This window comes from Haliotis asinina, chromosome 3, assembly GCF_037392515.1.
Source record: "Haliotis asinina isolate JCU_RB_2024 chromosome 3, JCU_Hal_asi_v2, whole genome shotgun sequence".
Lineage (NCBI taxonomy): Eukaryota > Metazoa > Mollusca > Gastropoda > Lepetellida > Haliotidae > Haliotis > Haliotis asinina.
The window spans coordinates 12,384,481-12,405,433 of NC_090282.1; the positions used below are offsets into that span (position 1 = coordinate 12,384,481).

The 20,953-nt window shown below is 41.0% G+C and overlaps 1 protein-coding gene across 1 annotated transcript in view; it reads left to right on the top strand.

Moving 5' to 3' along the window:
• Positions 1 to 20,953, top strand: part of LOC137277428 (uncharacterized) — an 81,712-nt gene that overhangs the window by 14,969 nt on the left and 45,790 nt on the right. Inside the window, exons 2-24 of the mRNA XM_067809149.1 lie at positions 1,833 to 1,850; positions 2,207 to 2,224; positions 2,577 to 2,594; positions 2,948 to 2,965; positions 3,321 to 3,338; positions 3,691 to 3,708; positions 4,062 to 4,079; positions 4,435 to 4,452; positions 4,808 to 4,825; positions 5,181 to 5,198; positions 5,554 to 5,571; positions 7,416 to 7,433; positions 7,789 to 7,806; positions 8,162 to 8,179; positions 8,905 to 8,922; positions 9,275 to 9,292; positions 9,646 to 9,663; positions 10,019 to 10,036; positions 10,389 to 10,406; positions 12,495 to 12,512; positions 12,865 to 12,882; positions 13,238 to 13,255; positions 13,611 to 13,628. Coding sequence (XP_067665250.1) covers positions 1,833 to 1,850; positions 2,207 to 2,224; positions 2,577 to 2,594; positions 2,948 to 2,965; positions 3,321 to 3,338; positions 3,691 to 3,708; positions 4,062 to 4,079; positions 4,435 to 4,452; positions 4,808 to 4,825; positions 5,181 to 5,198; positions 5,554 to 5,571; positions 7,416 to 7,433; positions 7,789 to 7,806; positions 8,162 to 8,179; positions 8,905 to 8,922; positions 9,275 to 9,292; positions 9,646 to 9,663; positions 10,019 to 10,036; positions 10,389 to 10,406; positions 12,495 to 12,512; positions 12,865 to 12,882; positions 13,238 to 13,255; positions 13,611 to 13,628 — 414 coding nt within the window. The remainder of the gene's footprint in view (positions 1 to 1,832; positions 1,851 to 2,206; positions 2,225 to 2,576; positions 2,595 to 2,947; positions 2,966 to 3,320; positions 3,339 to 3,690; positions 3,709 to 4,061; positions 4,080 to 4,434; positions 4,453 to 4,807; positions 4,826 to 5,180; positions 5,199 to 5,553; positions 5,572 to 7,415; positions 7,434 to 7,788; positions 7,807 to 8,161; positions 8,180 to 8,904; positions 8,923 to 9,274; positions 9,293 to 9,645; positions 9,664 to 10,018; positions 10,037 to 10,388; positions 10,407 to 12,494; positions 12,513 to 12,864; positions 12,883 to 13,237; positions 13,256 to 13,610; positions 13,629 to 20,953) is intronic.

The following is a 20,953-nucleotide window of genomic DNA, read 5'->3' on the forward strand; positions in this document are numbered from 1 at the left end:
CGTTGATATTAACAGACATTTCAAATTAAAAGGAGAAAAGAACACATCAGTTTTCCTGCCTGTCTTTCAGTGTATTTTAAAATTGCTGATTTTAGTCTTGCTATCTCTAAACATCAATTTGCATATCAGGTTTTAACTGACATTCACCTAAGCTGGAGATGCTACAGGAGTCGTTCATGAAATCATTAATAAATATCACTCCCTTGTCAAATAATAATAAATACCTTTTCCATCAAATGCGTATGTTATTGTTGTAATACTCTAAATGAGATCAACTCAAGAGACATTTGAAATACTTGGTAACACTGTTTTTCTAAGACAATCTGGATCAGATAAGTTTTTGAGCTGCTATAACATGTTGTAAATCTGGGGCAAGTATACCACCAATTCTTTTAACTTTGTCTCTTTTATCTTTCCAGATGAACTGAAAAAACCTTTTTATGAAAATATTGTATAAATCCTCCTGATGGATTAGGTTAATCCCCTTAAATATTGTCTTTCTGCCAACTGTTAGGCTAGACGCAAGCATTGATATAAAAATGTATGTGAGTGCTGTCCAACGCCTGCCAAGCGCTTTCGTGCTACATACCAGTTCTCTTTATCAACAAGTAATTCTTAGATGTCATATACAATATTATAATATGAATACGTGTGATACTTTTGATATAGTAAATAACTCAATTTTCTGAAAATGTAATTAGGCCAAGTACGGGGGTAATATTACGCACTTTCATAAAATATTGTTCTTTCAGACGGCAGCCCAAAGTCTGGCAAGTACTTTCGTCCTGTATATTCAGTACTTTCGTCACACACACACGCACACGCACACACACACACACACGCACACACACGCACACACACACACACACACGCACACACGCACGCACACACACACACGCACACACGCACGCACACACGCACACACGCACACACGCACACACACACACGCACACACACACGCACACACACACACACACACACATATATATATATATATATATTTATATATGCATCAGAACTCTACGTCACAAATTATTATATGATTAATTCTTAGGTACCCATTACTAAATGATCAAAAGAAAACATAAGATACTTTTTAATATTGTAAATCAACAAATCTCGAGAAATTGCTATAAGGCCAATTATGGGAAGAACACTGAGTACTTTCATGTATTTTTGAGATCGTGATTTCTTTCTTCATATTATATAATAATTCTACATTACTACTCTCTGTTAACAAGTATTTCTATTACGTTGCCTGATAAAGCAGATCTAACCTTGTGGCCGCACCATTAGAGACGACAGAGACACACATTAGTTAAGTGAGAATCAGGTTACAGCGTTTTCAGTGTCCACAGAGGCATCGGAGGGAACATTATTTGTTCGTGGCTTGCTTTAATCTACCAGACAAGTCACTACTATTTCTGCTCGGAATCTACTACACGGGACAATTTTTCAATGTGAACTAAAATCTTCTGAAATGGCATTATGCCAATCGTAAAGGTTCAAGAATTCGAACCCTTCTGAAATTGTTATCATCTGAATAATCGGGCTAATACTATGTACTTTCATGTTCTTTTCAGATGGTGGCTCAACACTAGGTACGCACTTTCTTCCTTCATATTATTTCTACACATAACACAGCTCTCTTAAGAAGTATTTCTATTAAGAGAGCTCTAACACAATTATTACGTGAGTTGGGCCGTTATTATGATATATCATCGCTGGTGTGTGGTACATGTGACAGCCTTCCGGTTGCTGAAACTCGAAATCTGACATTGTTATCATTCTAATTATCGGATTAATACTGTGTACCTTCATGTTCTTTTTAGGTCGAGGCTCAACACCACGTAAGTGATTTCTTCTTTCATATTATACCTATACATTGGTACACTATTTTAAGAAGTATTTCTATTACGATGAGTTCTAAATCACATCCAAAATTGTCACAGCACCAGGACTCGACAGTTACACATTTGTTTGGTCAGAATGAGGGTATGATGCTTTCCTTCTCTACCCACACTTACCGGGAAAAGATTATTTGTTGATGGGTTGTTTAAAGCCCTAGATGGGCAGTTACTATGATATAACATCGCTGACGTGTGGTACATATGACAGCCTTCAGGTTGCCGAAACTCGAAATCGTCTTACATTGTTATCATTCGAATTATCGGACTCATACTGTATACTTTTATGTTCTTTTCAGGTCGAGACTCAACGGCAGGTAAATGACTTTTTCCTTCAGGTTATATCTATACATTATCTCTCTTTTTGAACAAGTGTTTCTATTATGCTAGATGATAAATCACATCCAACCTTGTCACAGTACCATGAGTCGACAGAGACACATTTGTTGCGTGAGAATGAGGGTACGGGGTTTTCCTTCTCCACATACTCATGAGAAAGAAGACTATTTGTTCGTGGTTTGTTTAAAGGCCTAGATGGGCCGTAATTATGATATAACATCGCTAGTGTGTGATACATGTGACAGCCTTCATGTTGCTGAAACTCGAAATCTGACATTGTTATCATTCAAATTATTGGAATAATCTTGTGTACTTTTATGTTCTTTTCAGGTCGAGACCCAACACCACGTAAGTGATTTCTTCCTTCATTTTATACCTATACATTAGAACTCTCTCTTAAGAAGTATTTCTATTACGATGAGTTGTAAATCACATCCAACCTTCTCACAGCACCATGAGTCGACAGAGACACATTTGGTACGTCATAATGTGGGTACGGTGTTTTCTTTTTCTACACACCCGTGGGAAAGAAGATTATTTGTTGGTGGCTTGTTTAAACCAAAAGATGGGCTGTTTGTTATGATAAATCATCGCTAGTGTGTGATACATGTGACAGCCTTCAGGTTGCTGAAACTCGAAATCTGACATTGTTGTCATTGGAATTATCAGAGTAATACTGTGTACTTTCATGTTCTTTTCAGGTCGAGGCTCAACACCAAGTATGTGATTTCTTCTTTCATATTATACCTATACATTAGTACTCTCTCTTAAGAAGTATTTCTATTACGATGAGTTCTAAATCACATCCAACCTTGTCACAGGACCATGAGTCGACAGTTACACATTTGTTTCGTCAGAATCAGGGTATGATGCTTTCGCTCTCCACATACTTTTCAGAAAAACGAACATTTGTTGATGGGTTGTTGAAAGGCCTAGATGGGCAGTCACTATGATATAACATCGCTGACGTGTGGTACATATAACAGCCTTCAGGTTGCTGAAACTCGAAATCTTCTGACATTGTTATCATTCGAATTATCGGACTCATACTGTATACTTTTATGTTCTTTTCAGGTCGAGACTCAACGGCAGGTAAATGACTTTTTCCTTCAGGTTATATCTATACATTATCTCTCTCTTTGAACAAGTGTTTCTATTATCCTGAATGATAAATCACATCCAACCTTGTCACAGTACCATGAGTCGACAGAGACACCTTTGTTGCGTGAGAATGAGGGTACGGGGTTTTCCTTCTCCACATGCTCATGAGAAAGAAGACTATTTGTTCGTGGTTTGTTTAAAGGCCTAGATGAGCCGTAATTATGATATAACATCGCTAGTGTTTGATACATGTGACAGCCTTCATGTTGCTGAAACTCGAAATCTGACATTGTTGTCATTCGAATTATTGGAATAATCCTGTGTACTTTCATGTTCTTTTCAGGTCGAGACCCAACACCACGTAAGTGATTTCTCCCTTCATTTTATACCTATACATTAGAACTCTCTCTTAAGAAGTATTTCTATTACGATGAGTTCTAAATGACATCCAACCATGCCACAGCACCATGAGTCGACAGAGACACATTTGGTACGTCATAATGTGGGTACGGTGTTTTCTTGTTCTACACACTCGTGGGAAAGAAGATTATTTGTTGGTGGCTTGTTTAAACCAAAAGATGGGCTGTTTGTTATGATGAATCATCGCTGGTGTGTGATACATGTGACAGCCTTAAGGTTGCTGAAACTCGAAATCTGACATTGTTATGATTGGAATTGTCGGACTAATCCTGTGTACTTTCATGTTCTTTTTAGGTCGAGGCTCAACACCAGGTATGTGATTTCTTCTTTCATATTATACCTATACATTAGTACTCTCTCTTAAGAAGTATTTCTATTACGATGAGTTCTAAATCACATCCAACCTTGTCACAGTACCATGAGTCGACAGTTACATATTTGTTTCGTCAGAATGAGGGTATGATGCTTTCCCTCTCAACATACTTATCAGAAAAGCGAACATTTGTTGATGGGTTGTTTAAAGCCCTAGATGGGCAGTTACTATGATATAACATCGCTGACGTGTGGTACATATAACAGCCTTCAGGTTGCTGAAACTTGAAATCTTCTGATATTGTTATCATTCGAATAATCGGACTCAAACTCTATACTTTTATGTTCTTTTCAGGTCGAGACTCAACGGCAGGTAAATGACTTTTTCCTTCAGGTTATATCTATACATTACCTCTCTCCTTGAACAAGTGTTTCTATTATGCTGAATGATGAATCAGATCCAACCTTGTGACAGCACCATGAGTCGACAGTTACACATTTGTTTCGTCAGAATGAGGGTATGATGGTTTCCCTCTCCACATATTTATCAGAAAAGCGAAGATTTATTGATGGGTTCTTTAAATCCCTAGATGGAAAGTTACTATGATATAACATCGCTGTCGTGTGGTACATATGACAGCCTTCAGGTTGCCGAAATTCGAAATCTTCTGACATTGTTATCATTCGAATTATCGGACTCATACTGTATACTTTTATGTTCTTTTCAGGTCGAGACTCAACGGCAGGTAAATGACTTTTTCCTTCAGGTTATATCTATACATTACCTCTCTTTTTGAACAAGTGTTTCTATTATGCTGAATGATAAATCACATCCAACCTTGTCACAGTACCATGAGTCGACAGAGACATATTTGTAATGTGAGAATGAGGGTACGGGGTTTTCCTTCTCCACATACTCATGAGAAAGAAGACTATTTGTTCGTGGTTTGTTTGAAGACCTAGATGGGCCGTTATTATGATATAACATCACTGGTGTGTGATACATGTGACAGCCTTCAGGTTGCTGAAACTCGAAATCTTCTGACATTGTTATCATTCGAAATATCGGACTCATACTGTATACTTTTATGTTCTTTTCAGGTCGAGACTCAACGGAAGGTAAATGACTTTTTCCTTCAGGTTATATCTATACATTACCTCTCTTTTTGAACAAGTGTTTCTATTATGCTGAATGATAAATCAAATCCAACCTTGTCACAGTACCATGAGTCGACAGAGACACATTTGTTGCGTGAGAATGAGGGTACGGGGTTTTCCTTCTCCACATGCTCATGACAAAGAAGACTATTTGTTCGTGGTTTGTTTGAAGACCTAGATGGGCCGTTATTATGATATAACATCGCTGGTTTGTGATACATGTGACAGCCTTCAGGTTGCTGAAACTCGAAATCTTCTGACATTGTTATCATTCGAATTATCGGACTCATACTGTATACTTTTATGTTCTTTTCAGGTAGAGACTCAACGGAAGGTAAATGACTTTTTCCTTCAGGTTATATCTATACATTACCTCTCTTTTTGAACAAGTGTTTCTATTATGCTGAATGATAAATCACATCCAACCTTGTCACAGTACCATGAGTCGACAGAGACACATTTGTTATGTGAGAATGAGGGTACGGGGTTTTCCTTCTCCACATCCTCATGAGAAAGAAGACTATTTCTTCGTGGTTTGTTTGAAGACCTAGATGGGCCGTTATTATGATATAACATCGCTGGTGTGTGACACATGTGACAGCCTTCAGGTTGCTGCAACTCGAAATCTTCTGACATTGTTTTGATTCGAATTATCGGACTCATACTGTATACTTTTATGTTCTTTTGAGGTAGAGACTCAACGGAAGGTAAATGACTTTTTTCTTCAGGCTATATCTATACATTACCTCTCTTTGTGAACAAGTGTTTCTATTATCCTGAATGATAAATCACATCCAACCTTGTCACAGTACCATGAGTCGACAGAGACACATTTGTTATGTGAGAATGAGGGTACAGGGTTTTCCTTCTCCACATCCTCATGAGAAAGAAGACTATTTGTTCGTGGTTTGTTTGAAGACCTAGATGGGCCGTTATTATGATATAACATCACTGGTGTGTGATACATGTGACAGCCTTCAGGTTGCTGCAACTCGAAATCTTCTGACATTGTTATCATTCGAATTATCGGACTCATACTGTATACTTTTATGTTCTTTTGAGGTAGAGACTCAACGGAAGGTAAATGACTTTTTTCTTCAGGCTATATCTATACATTACCTCTCTTTGTGAACAAGTGTTTCTATTATCCTGAATGATAAATCACATCCAACCTTGTCACAGTACCATGAGTCGACAGAGACACATTTGTTATGTGAGAATGAGGGTACGGGGTTTTCCTTCTCCACATCCTCATGAGAAAGAAGACTATTTGTTCGTGGTTTGTTTGAAGACCTAGATGGGCCGTTATTATGATATAACATCACTGGTGTGTGATACATGTGACAGCCTTCAGGTTGCTGCAACTCGAAATCTTCTGACATTGTTTTGATTCGAATTATCGGACTCATACTGTATACTTTTATGTTCTTTTGAGGTAGAGACTCAACGGAAGGTAAATGACTTTTTTCTTCAGGCTATATCTATACATTACCTCTCTTTGTGAACAAGTGTTTCTATTATCCTGAATGATAAATCACATCCAACCTTGTCACAGTACCATGAGTCGACAGAGACACATTTGTTATGTGAGAATGAGGGTACAGGGTTTTCCTTCTCCACATCCTCATGAGAAAGAAGACTATTTGTTCGTGGTTTGTTTGAAGACCTAGATGGGCCGTTATTATGATATAACATCTCTGGTGTGTGATACATGTGACAGCCTTCAGGTTGCTGAAACTCGAAATCTTCTGACATTGTTATCATTCGAATTATCGGACTCATACTGTATACTTTTATGTTCTTTTGAGGTAGAGACTCAACGGAAGGTAAATGACTTTTTCCTTCAGGCTATATCTATACATTACCTCTCTTTTTGAACAAGTGTTTCTATTATGCTGAATGATAAATCAAATCCAACCTTGTCACAGTACCATGAGTCGAGAAAGACACATTTGTTGCGTGCGAATGAGGGTACGGGGTTTTCCTTCTCCACATCCTCATGAGAAAGAAGACTATTTGTTCGTGGTTTGTTTAAACCAGAAGATGGGCCGTTATTATGATAAATCATCACTGGTGTGTGATACATGTGACAGTCTTCAGGTTGCTGAAACTCGAAATCTGACATTGTTGTTATTGCAATTGTCGGACTAATGCTGTGTACTTTCATGTTCTTTTCAGGTCGAGGCTCAACACCACGTAAGTGATTTCTTCTTTCATATTATACCTATACATTAGTACTCTCTCTTAAGAAGTATTTCTATTACGATGAGTTCTAAATCACATCCAACCTTGTCACAGCACCATGAGTCGACAGTTACACATTTGTTTCGTCAGAATGAGGGTATGATGCTTTCCCTCTCAACATACTTATCAGAAAGGCGAACATTTGTTGATGGGTTCTTTAAAGCCCTAGATGGGCAGTTACTATGATATAACATCGCTGACGTGTGGTACATATAACAGCCTTCAGGTTGCTGAAACTCGAAATCCTCTGACATTGCTATCGTTCGAATTATCGGACTCATACTGTATACTTTTATGTTCTTTCCAGGTCGAGACTCAACGGCAGGTAAATGACTTTTTCCTTCAGGTTATATCTATACATTACCTCTCTTTTTGAACAAGTGTTTCTATTATCCTGAATGATGAATCACATCCAACCTTGTCACAGGACCATGAGTCGACAGAGACACATTTGTTATGTGAGAATGAGGGTACGGGGTTTTCCTTCTCCACATCCTCATGAGAAAGAAGACTATTTCTTCGTGGTTTGTTTGAAGACCTAGATGGGCCGTTATTATGATATAACATCGCTGGTGTGTGATACATGTGACAGCCTTCAGGTTGCTGAAACTCGAAATCTTCTGACATTGTTATCATTCGAATTATCGGATTCATACTGTATACTTTTATGTTCTTTTCAGGTAGAGACTCAACGGAAGGTAAATGACTTTTTCCTTCAGGTTATATGTATATATTACCTCTCTTTTTGAACAAGTGTTTCTATTATCCTGAATGATAAATCACATCCAACCTTGTCACAGTACCATGAGTCGAGAAAGACACATTTGTTGCGTGAGAATGAGGGTACGGGGTTTTCCTTCTCCACATACTCATGAGAAAGAAGACTATTTGTTCGTGGTTTGTTTAAACCAGAAGATGGGCCGTTATTATGATAAATCATCGCTGGTGTGTGATACATGTGACAGTCTTCAGGTTGCTGAAACTCGAAATCTGACATTGTTGTTATTGCAATTGTCGGACTAATCCTGTGTACTTTCATGTTCTTTTCAGGTCGGGGTTCAACACCACGTAAGTGATTTCTTCTTTCATATTATACCTATACATTAGTACTCTCTCTTAAGAAGTATTTCTATTACGATGAGTTCTAAATCACATCCAACCTTGTCACAGCACCATGAGTCGACAGTTACACATTTGTTTCGTCAGAATGAGGGTATGATGCTTTCCCTCTCAACATACTTATCAAAAAAGCGAACATTTGTTGATGGGTTGTTTAAAGCCCTAGATGGGCAGTTACTATGATATAACATCGCTGACGTGTGGTACATATAACAGCCTTCAGGTTGCTGAAACTCGAAATCCTCTGACATTGCTATCGTTCGAGTTTTTGGACTCATACTGTATACTTTTATGTTCTTTCCAGGTCGAGACTCAACGGCAGGTAAATGACTTTTTCCTTCAGGTTATATCTATACATTACCTCTCTCCTTGAACAAGTGTTTCTATTATGCTGAATGATAAATCACATCCAACCTTGTCACAGCACCATGAGTTGACAGTTACACATTTGTTTCGTCAGAATGAGGGTACGGGGTTTTCCTTCTCCACATCCTCATGAGAAAGAAGACTATTTGTTCGTGGCTTGTTTAAAGCCCTAGATGGACCGTAATTATGATATAACATCGCTAGTGTTTGATACATGTGACAGCCTTCATGTTGCTGAAACTCGAAATCTGACATTGTTGTCATTCGAATTATTGGAATAATCCTGTGTACTTTTATGTTCTTTTCAGGTCGAGACCCAACACCACGTAAGTGATTTCTTCCTTCATTTTATACCTATACATTAGTACTCTCTCTTAAGAAGTATTTCTATTACGATGAGTTCTAAATGACATCCAACCATGTCACAGCACCATGAGTCGACAGAGACACATTTGGTACGTCATAATGTGGGTACGGTGTTTTCTTTTTCCACACACTCGTGGGAAAGAAGATTATTTGTTCGTTTCTTGTTTAAAGCCCTAGATGGGCTGTTTGTTATGATAAATCATCGCTGGTGTGTGATACATGTGACAGCCTTCAGGTTGCTAATGCTCAAAATCTGACATTGTTATTATTGGAATTATCGGACTCATACTGTATACTTTCATGTTCTTTCCAGGTCGAGACTCAACGGCAGGTAAATGACTTTTTCCTTCAGGTTATATCTAAACATTACCTCTCTCTTTGAACAAGTGTTTCTATTATGCTGAATGATAAATCAGATCCAACCTTGTCACAGCACCATGAGTCGACAGTTACATATTTGTTTCGTCAGAATGAGGGTATGATAGTTTCCCTCTCCACATACTTATCAGAAAAGCGAACATTTGTTGATGGGTTCTTTAAAGCCCTAGATGGGCAGTTACTATGATATAACATCGCTGACGTGTGGTACACATAACAGCCTTCAGGTTGCCGAAACTCGAAATCTTCTGACACTGCAATCGTTCGAATTATGGGACTCATACTGTATACTTTCATGTTCTTTTCAGGTCCAGTCTCAACGGCAGGTAAATGACTTTTTCCTTCAGGTTATATCTATACATTACCTCTCTCTTTGAACACGTCTTTCTACTATGGTGAATGATAAATCACATCCCACCTTGTCACAGCACCATGAGTCGAGTGAGACACATTTGTTATGTGAGAATGAGGGTACGGGGTTTTCCTTCTCCACATACTCATGAGAAAGAAGACTATTTGTTCGTGGCCTGTTCAAAGCCCTAGATGGACAGTTATTATGATATATCATCGCTGGTGTGTGATACATGTGACAGCCTTCAGGTTGCTGAAACTCGAAATCTGACATTGTTGTTATTGGAATTGTCGGACTAATCCTGTGTACTTTCATGTTCTTTTCAGGTCGAGGCTCAACGCCACGTAAGTGATTTCTTCTTTCATATTATACCTATACATTAGTACTCTCTCTTACGAAGTATTTCTATTACGATGAGTTCCAAACCACATCCAACCTTGTCACAGGTCCATGAGTCGACAGTAACACATTTGTTTCGTCAGAATGAGGGTATGATGCTTTCTCTCTCAACATACTTATCAGAAAAGCGAACATTTGTTGATGGGTTGTTTAAAGCCCTGGGTCCACTTGCACAAAACGATCTTAGAGCTACAATTATTGTAAATCCTTAAGATCGCGATCTTAGGCTTCGGCTACGGTCGCCATCCACTTGCACAAAGCGATTGCAGGCTAAGATCATTGTAAGTTACAATCAAAACTTACAATTGGTCGGAACCAATTGTAAGGAGCTAAGATCATTGTAGTCAGTAGCAAAATGGCGTTCAAGTTGTTGTCAGTTTCACGCAAATAATTAGCTTTGCGTTTGGGGATTGCTTTTATATTGCATAAAACTGTATGATTCGCCTCGACACTTCAACAACACGGAGAATGCAACATCGATTCAACGTTTGAAATATCGTTATTTGCGGTAGTGAACAATATCGTTATCGAGTCGATATCATTGAGTACAATTCTCACCCGATTCAGTGTTGGAAAAAGTATGAACACCATACCTATTTGATAAACAAGGAAAGGATAGTAACGAAAGGTGTCTGCATGCGATCAGCAGTGGCCATGACCTTTTCAATGACTCAAGGGCAGCTAATTTTAGTTTTTACGCAAGATGGGAGTGGTTTCCCTTTGCAGATTATGCCGTTGCCGTAAAATCTGCCATGCCTAAATACAATGCATGATCTGTTGTGACAGAACAGATCTCCACGTGTTTCTTTTCGGTTAATGATTTTGTCTTAGTTTATCATTGAAATAATCTACAGTTGGATAACGTGCAGAATTATGTTTTTTTCTAGTTGTAAAAATTGAATCTGACGAGACAAGAGTTGTAAACTATGCACTTTAAATAAGTATTCTTCAAACGGGAAAAATACACTTGCTGGGGTATGTGAAATTTGCATAAAACCTTTTTTTAACAAAACGAAAAAATAATTATCAACAAAATATCATAAAGTAATTAATATACTGTGGATGAGCATTCAACAACACATACAACACACACGAAATAAGTTACGTTTTCATATTTCCCTGCTATGAATTTTCCACATCACTCCCAAAGTCATGTCACACTTTCATATCTTTACAAATCTAATGCTTGTGGGATATATTTGGGATTTTACTCCAAATAACACCTACAAGATGCCAAACTATGTTCAACTGACAGCCACTGACAAATCATGGTACATTTAGGCGTTATGTCATAAGGAAATTATATTTATGTGCTATCTTTTATTTCATGATTATTAGGTCAATAACTCGAGACCCAATTTGTTAACGTATTTGTTTGTATTTCAATACTTGCATAAAACATGATATTTCTGTGGTTGCAGTATCATGTCTAGTTCATAAAAAATTAGAATGTAGAAAAATTAGAGATTAACCCCTGAGGTACGAGTGATTATACATGTTACGTTCCATGTTATCGCTTCCTTCTTCAACGTTATCATTTCCTTCAAAGATTTGTGGGTTGGGGTTTTGGGGGGTTTTGTTTTGTTTTCATGAAAAATCTGCAAGGTGCGATTAAGGAAGGGGTGTCATTTGCGTGCAGTAACCAGTTCCACGTTTTATTTGCGCTGCATGCTATGCGCACTTGAAGTCAACTGTAGACAGGAGTCGAGTTTAAGAAATTTCTACCTCCAACGTTGAAGAGTTCGATCTTAGTTAAGATCGCGATCTTAAATCCGTGCTGTCTTAAGATCGTCTTTGTGCATGTGGATTAGGGCAATTGTATGGTGATTGTAAAGTTGATTGTAGGGGCCGAAGATTGATTGTAACTAAGATTGCTCTGTGCAAGCGGGCCCTGGATTTGCAGTTAGTATGATATAACATCGCTGACGTGTGGTACATATGCCAGCCTTCAGGTTGCTGAAACTGGAAATCTTCTGACATTGTTATCATTGAAATTGTCGGACTAATCCTGTGTACTTTCATGTTCTTTTCAGGTCGAGACTCAACGGCAGGTAAATAACTTTTTCCTTCAGGTTATATCTATACATTACCTCTCTCTTTGAACAAGTGTTTCTATTATGCTGAATGATAAATCACATCCCACCTTGTCACAGTACCATGAGTCGAGTGTGACACATTTGTTATGTGAGAATGAGGGTACGGGGTTATCCTTCTCCTCATACTCATGAGAAAGAAGACTATTTGTTCGTGGTTTGTTTAAAGCCCTAGATGGGCCGTTATTATGATATATCATCGCTGGTGTGTGATACATGTGACAGCCTTCAGGTTGCTGAAACTCGAAATCTGACATTGTTGTTATTGGAATTGTCGGACTAATCCTGTGTACTTTCATGTTCTTTTCAGGTCGAGGCTCAACGCCACGTAAGTGATTTCTTCTTTCATATTATACCTATACATTAGTACTCTCTCTTACGAAGTATTTCTATTACGATGAGTTCCAAACCACATCCAACCTTGTCACAGGTCCATGAGTCGACAGTAACACATTTGTTTCGTCAGAATGAGGGTATGATGCTTTCCCTCTCATCATACTTATCAGAAAAGCGAACATTTGTTGATGGGTTGTTTAAAGCCCTGGATTTGCAGTTAGTATGATATAACATCGCTGACGTGTGGTACATATGCCAGCCTTCAGGTTGCTGAAACTGGAAATCTTCTGACATTGTTATCATTGAAATTGTCGGACTAATCCTGTGTACTTTCATGTTCTTTTCAGGTCGAGACTCAACGGCAGGTAAATGACATTTTCCTTCAGGTTATGTCTATACATTACCTCTCTCTTTGAACAAGTGTTTCTATTATGCTGAATGATAAATCACATCCCACCTTGTCACAGCACCATGAGTCGAGTGAGACACATGTGTTGCGTGAGAATGAGGGTACGGGGTTTTCCTTCTCCTCATACTCATGAGAAAGAAGACTATTTGTTCGTTTTTTCTTTAAAGACCTAGATGGGCCGTTACTATGATATAACATCACTGACGTGTGATACATGTGACATTCTTCAGGTTACTGCAACTCGAAATCTTCTGACATTGTTATCATTGAAATTGTCGGACTAATCCTGTGTACATTCATGTTCTTTTCAGGTGGAGACTCAACGGCAGGTAAATGACTTTTTCCTTCAGGTTATATCTATACATTACCTCTCTCTTTGAACAAGTGTTTCTATTATGCTGAATGATGAATCACATCCAACCTTGTCACAGCACCATGAGTCGAGTGAGACACATTTGTTGCGTGAGAATGAGGGTACGGGGTTTTCCTTCTCCTCATACTCATGAGACAGAAGACTATTTGTTCGTGGTTTCTTTAAAGACCTAGATGTGCAGTTACTATGATATAACATCACTGACGTGTGATACATGTGACATTCTTCAGGTTACTGCAACTCGAAATCTGACATTGTTATTATTAGAATAGTAGTATAGGGAATGACAGTTCTGGACCACTTTCAAGAAATGTCTCTACAAAGCCTTATTTACTAAATAAGGCTTTGGTTGGGTCATTAGCTTTTGCTACTATTACCCCTACTACAAAAAAGTTGGCGGTAATTACTATGCCTACTTTGTGTTGGTAGGAGGTAACACTGTGCCGTACGGTACGATCAATAATTCTTCTCTTACAAACCCCCTACCCGGCCCACCCCTCAAGTAGTATAAGTTAGGTTCGTCGGCTTTCATATCCACTTTATCTATGTTGTAAGTTTTGACTGACCATATAGGATCGGTGGCCCGCTTACGGCTATCGCCCTCGTGTTCCCCTATGTCATGTTTATATCGATGAAACAGTTTAACGTGAACCGCCTACGATCTCTTTGGTGTTCATAATAAAGGCTTGCTGGGCTTTTTGTATCCCCTGTTCTATGTACTTTTTTTCTCGTCCTCGCTGATAGCAGACTTACGAGACTTGGACCGAATATCTTGTTTCATTCCGTTATATTTTTTGAGTTCAGATAGGATTGAACGAAACTCCTCTTCTGAGATCTTGCTATCAGAGAGTGCCGTGGAAATACGCTCACTCACTGTGTTCAGCTTTGCTTCGGCCAGAACCCTGATCTCGTCGTGTTTCAATGCCTTACGATTAAGTCTGCGTGATACTAACTTAAGCGCCAACCCTGCCAACCCTGCCACCCCTGCCGTTATTTCAATACCTAGCACTATAGGTGCAGCCACGATGGTAGCCAACAACCCAACACCTGCCGCCCCTAGTCCCATGCTGGTTGCCATAAGGGTAGTGTCAGCCCCGTCCACGATATTGAAAGCTCTATTATACTTTTTACATAGTGCTTTCCGCGTGTCACGGTCTTGTTCTAGTTGACGTTTCACATCACATAACTGCCTCAAGCGGAACCCATCTACGGTTTCCAGCGTCTTCGCTACTTCCTCTACGACTGGGTACAGACCCATCCTATAATGTATATTTTGAAAGATATTTTAATTGGGTTTCAGTTAAAAATCTATCAATGAATTTGAAGTCTACAAGTTCTAGACTACTAGTCAGGGTAATAGGTGAGAGGCTAATAGAATTTCCTGTTGTAATAGAAACCCCACGGAGGCTTATTGAGTGGTTTATAGGACCCGTGGCATCCTGTTGTATAACAATACGACAATATTCGCTTTTGAGTCTGCTAAACCAGTGTATATACACCCCAGGTAAAATTTGGTGTACTATTGTAGGGTCTCCATTGTCTGAATACTCAAAGAAGACTTCTATGATGAGTGTGAAAGGGGGGAATATTATTTCAGGATTACTAAATGTTAATTTATTTTTTAATACAGACCTTAACCTATTTTTTCCGTTAGTTCTTATGGATATTAATCCCCTCTCCGGAATGAAATCCCCAGGCCAGATACCGTTATTCCTAATCTTAGAGATACGCCCCAATTCAGTTAATGTGATATAAGGTGAGGTGAGTGTTAAGTTGATCAACCATTTGGGCTCTTTAAAATCTGATAACGACATCCGTCTGTACACGTTGTCTTTGAATTGCAGGATGTATAATTCATCTTCCTCACCAGGCTGATCGAATCCCTCCGTATCTCCTAAGTCGTTAAGCGTAGTGTTGGGATGATGACTGGTCATTATTCTACTATTACGATATAATTTCCAAATGGTTTTCTGATAATAATTCAGGGGTGAACTTCATACCCATGAAGTGTATGTTGTCAGGCAGGAAGATCTTGGTTAGTGATATCTTGTTTTCCACGATCACGTTGACCCCCTGCAGACTGGTGTTGGAGCCGACATTCACCCGCACGTAAACGTTGCAAACTTGATACTGGTGTCGTTTCACCCACCCGAGTTTGATCCCCTTCACGATCTCGACCTCATTCACCGATGGTTCCCCAAGGTAGACTTTGATGATCAGTGTTGAGTTTGCCGGTAGACTCTCTAGTATCTTGACCACGCCTTCGAATTCAGACACCAACTGCAATGTCACGTTTTGTATGGCCGGTTTACTCGATAGCATGTGGGCTGCCATAGTGTTGACTGGGCTGACGACTACGCTACGTCTCTGAGTTGGGACATAAGCCACGAGCAGGGTTCCATTGTTCACGACTTTGTTTAGGTGGTTGTCTTTGTTATCCGTAAACACGTAAGGGGAGACGAGTCTAATATTGAGAAACCAGTCGTCGTTATCGGGTAACAACACCCACTTGTTATCTTCGGTGAAGACGAGCATATATGGTTTGTTTTGGACGACGGTAGTGCTCTCAACATCGTCTAAGTCGAACAGTTTACCACCGAACGATGGGTATATTATCCAATTATTATCACCGGTGTTGACAAGGGCGTACTTAGTGTTGACTGTTGCTCTTGTGGTATCTATCATATCACTTAGGGTTCCACCGGAGGGGATTTCAACGCGTTTGTAAATGTTGTTTTTCAGTTGCAAGGCATACGATTTACCATCTACTCCGGGAGCGTCGAAACCGCGTGTGTCTCCGAGGTCGGAGATCCCGATATTGACGCATTTTTTCACTCCGGGCCCTTGTGCGCTGGTCATTTTACATGAAGCGTTAAGCTGAGGTATCCTATATTTACAGGATTATGATTTATATCTAACACCGATATTGTCAGCTCAGGTATGTTGCCCTGGGTTAATCTCTTATACTGCCGTGGTGAAAACGACTCGGTTCTACCGTCGTTGAATTTCTCAGTTTTCACCGGCACTGCTCTCAGTATAGTGGAAGGGTGGCCTCCTTGAATGTTGTACGTTGTGCTCACCTGACCGAGATGAATGTACAGCTCTCGGTACGGTACTAGATCGGGTAACTTCGTGCCTGTGACGGTTGTTGTTGGTTTTATCTCGTCAGGAGACATACCGAGTATCCTCGCTAATGGTCGGCCGAGCCTCAAGGGGTTTCTTCCGTTGTTGATTAACACCACTGTACCGTTTGAGTCGTTCATCTTGAGTTCGGCTCCCAGGGGTTTGAAGACCTCGTCGTTTAGAGAGCACACACTGTAGTAGCCGTCAGTTATCTGACTGCGAGTTCCACTGACGAACAGCTTATTGTTGCTGGCGTTGATGTTAGTCCATTGCGGTAGGTAGGTGATATCGCAGAGTGCGACTTCGAGTTGACCTGACGTGTTATCGATCGCGTGTGTCAGCTGAACGGCCTCACCGCTCGTTATTCCTGGAAGTGTTATGTACATATTATAATATATAATTTATATATTATAATATGGATTTAGCACACTTGAAAATCGTGGTGAATGCAGATGGTACGGGGTTTAAAACAACCTTTATTAATATCTTTGAAAACTATGTCGTGTCCGTTAATAACTCGCAGGCGGTGGTAAACTGGAATCAAAACCCAATGCAGTTTTGGCAGAACCAACTAAACTTTGCTGTGTGGTGTAAGACGACAGGGTCGGGTGTGACACCAGACTACGGTATAGACGAACTGAGTAAGGCGGTCATTTTGTTTCATATTTATTATCAAACGAGACGAATATTGAAGGAAATAAGTGCTCCTCTTCCCCAAGATAAAGCGTGGAGTATGACGAATAACCCCTATGATAGACGCGCTTATGAACGTGTTTGTGGGGAGTTTGAGATTCCAACGAATAAAGACTTTCGCCTTCCTGGTGTGAACCATGGTCTCGGTATAGTTCTCGTGTACTTCTACAGGTCCGGAACATATCAGGCCGGTTCTAAAGATGGTTCATACAACCCAAACCGTCATACATTTACAGGCCCCACAACGAATGAAAAGATCCATGTCAGCTGTATAAAGCAAACCAATCCTGATGCAGCCACAGCCTGGACTAAAATGATCTCAAAAACATCGAAAGAATTCACTCGTGCTGGTACAATACGCTTGAACGACTCGATTCGAACGTACGTGTGGGCGCTGTTGGGTGCGCAGTCGATGACGCGTTCCAACATCCTCGGTAAGGGAACTGCTTACGACGCTCAGACACAATTCGTTTCCAACGTTGAGGATGCTATCAATTCTCCAGTTGATCTCCCGAGGGCCATCGACCGTTACCAAAACGTGTTAGAATACGCCAGATCGAAAGTCAATTACGTGTTCGGCGTGGGATTGTACATGGCTCCGAGTGATATGCAACTGAGAATAAAAAAAGTGGTGGGTTATAACAACAAAATAGTCATAGCCACGGCGGATCAAAAGTTGGGTATCAACCCCGATATTAACACCCCCTATATCCCACACATCCCACCACGTGAAAAGGGTATAGTGGCGCCACCCCCGGAGCCTAAAATTCAACCAACACCACACCCCCATATTCAGGCCCCCTATCAGCAGCATATTGATAATAAAACAGCCCTAGTGGTTGGTGGGGTAACTTTGGGACTTATTTGGTTAAAGATTTCTTAGCCGCTACGTACACCAGACCCGCCACGGCGACGATGGCTGCCCACAGTTTTTGACTGAGCCACATGGCAGTTTTAGACAGAGCGCTCAACAACCACGAGACGATGCTACCCAGGATGCCAGGAAGGGCTTCGGCGGCTTTACCAGCCAGTTTAGCTAGGCCTTCCCCGAGTTTTTTTATCCAGTCTTTAACACCACCGCCTGTGGGAGTGGGAGTTCCCCCGCCGGCAGGTGTGGGGGTTCCCCCTGTCAGTGACACCACCAGGGTTGATATGATGAAACCCAATGCAGTTAGAATGCTGACGATGGTGATCCCTTGCTCCCGGAACAATATCCGAATCCTGTTGGCTAAAGTTGTATCCTCATTCAGTATTCTATCGATTGTTTCCCGAATGCGACTGATCTGGGATCGAAGCTGTTCACGATTCGAGGAAGCGGATTCCAATCGTGTACGTCTCTCGTCTTCTAAATCGCGTAGTCGTTCATTGATACGGCGCTTCATATCATCGTTTTCAGTTTCGTTGAGTTTGGTTTTTTCCCTAGCGATGTGCTCGTCGATTTCGTTCAGTTTCCCCATGTTGTTCACGAGTTCTCCACGCACGCGTTTCACGGCTTCGTCTAAGCCGCGCAGTTCCCTTACCGGAAAGTCAAACCCCGGTAACGGTTTGTCCCAGTAGGTGCTCAACAGTTTTTCTATGCTGCCCGAGGCTTCTGTAGCACGCTGTGGTGTCATTTCATCTCTAATGGTGAGGTGGGATCTGGTAGCTTGCAGATCTTCTTTAACGGCCTTAGGTATTGCACCACCGTAATCATTCATGTTTAGATTTTTACGGATAAATTCGACACCATGGCGGCTGGCTAGAGTTGACAAGGCCAGTGGTTTTTTATTGCTCTTGTTAAAGAGGTCAACCCCTGGGTCAGACTTAAGGCGTAGAACACCCTTTGTATCAATAAAAAAATTCTTATGGTATCGACCCTGTGGTTCAACGTAGTTTTTATCTCTTCTTAAACTTTCGTAATAATCATTTACCGTTGTTTCCAAGAGTTCTTGGTTCAATGGTGAACTAGTAAATGAGGTCTCCTGCTCATCATCGAATGCCTGAGCACTAGCGCCCGGCATCTCCGTCATATCTATGTCTTCATCCATTAGTATTTAAATATATTTTTATTTATATATAACAATGTACGGCAGAAAATTAGATCCTTTCAGAAGATTGAGAGAGCCATTAGGAGCCAGAGCCGTGCGCCAGTCGGTGACCATCACCAACAATCCCAGCAAGATAGACCAGAATCAAACTCTGCTGGTTAGATTTCCAAACCTTGGTGAGAATGACCTCATTGTACCAGGCACTGTTCGACTGGCGTTCAATATCACGTTGACCTCCGACAACGACAAACGCGAGCTAGTGCGTAACGTGGGTCGAGCCATCATCAAGAAAACTACCGTCAAGATCAGCGGTAACGAGGTGCTGAGCATCGACGACAGCGACGTGTTTCACTGCTACAAGGATCTCTGGAAAAGCGAGGGAGAATGAGTCAATGATGTGTACCAGGGTATCAGCAAATCAACCCGGGCGCGCATAGGGTATGTCTTCACGCAAGACCAGCAAGACAAGCTATCGGACGGTGAAAAGGCCATCGCTCGAGCATACGGGAATCGATTCTGCGTGCCGCTCGACTTCGAGTTGCTCACAGGACACGCGCCGTTTTACCAGGCCGCGCTGGGTGATAGGCTCGAATACGAGCTCACGTTTAACGACTATAGCAAAGTAGTGCGTACGCCGAACGGTGACGAGGCCAGTTATGCCATAGACAACATCTCTCTGGAGTTCGACATGGTCACTAGCCCGGAGCTGGCCAGGCAGGTTCGAAGCCAGTACTCTGGGAAGATGGCTATCCTGTACGATCGCGTACTGAGGCATAGATCAGTCGTGCGAGATAAGAGCGACACTGTGTGGAATATCAACCTGAACGTGCCGGCGCGATCGATGAAAGGTATCCTGGTCGTCCCCGTGGAGGATTACGATCCATTCCGGAGGGACAGCGAGAAGTTTTTCAACCCCGAGATTGAAAAGGTGGAAGTGACCATCGAGGGCGTGCCCAACCAGCTGTTCAGTCATGGTATGAGACCACACCAGCAGTGGGATGAGATAAAAAAGCTACCAGTGGGGGACTACATAACAAAGGACCTGGACCTCGGCTCCGTGCAGATCGGTGAATACCTGACCACCAAGTACGCCCTATGGTTGGACATGCGATCCACGGATGATGATAAACTGCACGGTAGCGGGCGCCGTATAGATAACGGCAGCGAAGGGATAACCATCCAGATTACTAAGAAGGCTCAAACCGCTGGTAAGTTGAAATTATATCTGTACGTTATTATGGACGCGCAACTTAATATAGACAATGGGAGATTCGTGCAAGCCATCTACTGATGGGGGGTACCCCCCCACACCCCCCAACAATAAACAAGACCCCCACACCCCCAGGGGGTACCCACAACTACCCACTGACCCACACTGCGCCATAGTGTGCGGGCAGACTGGATGTGGGAAGACCGTTTTCGTGTTGGATATGTTGGA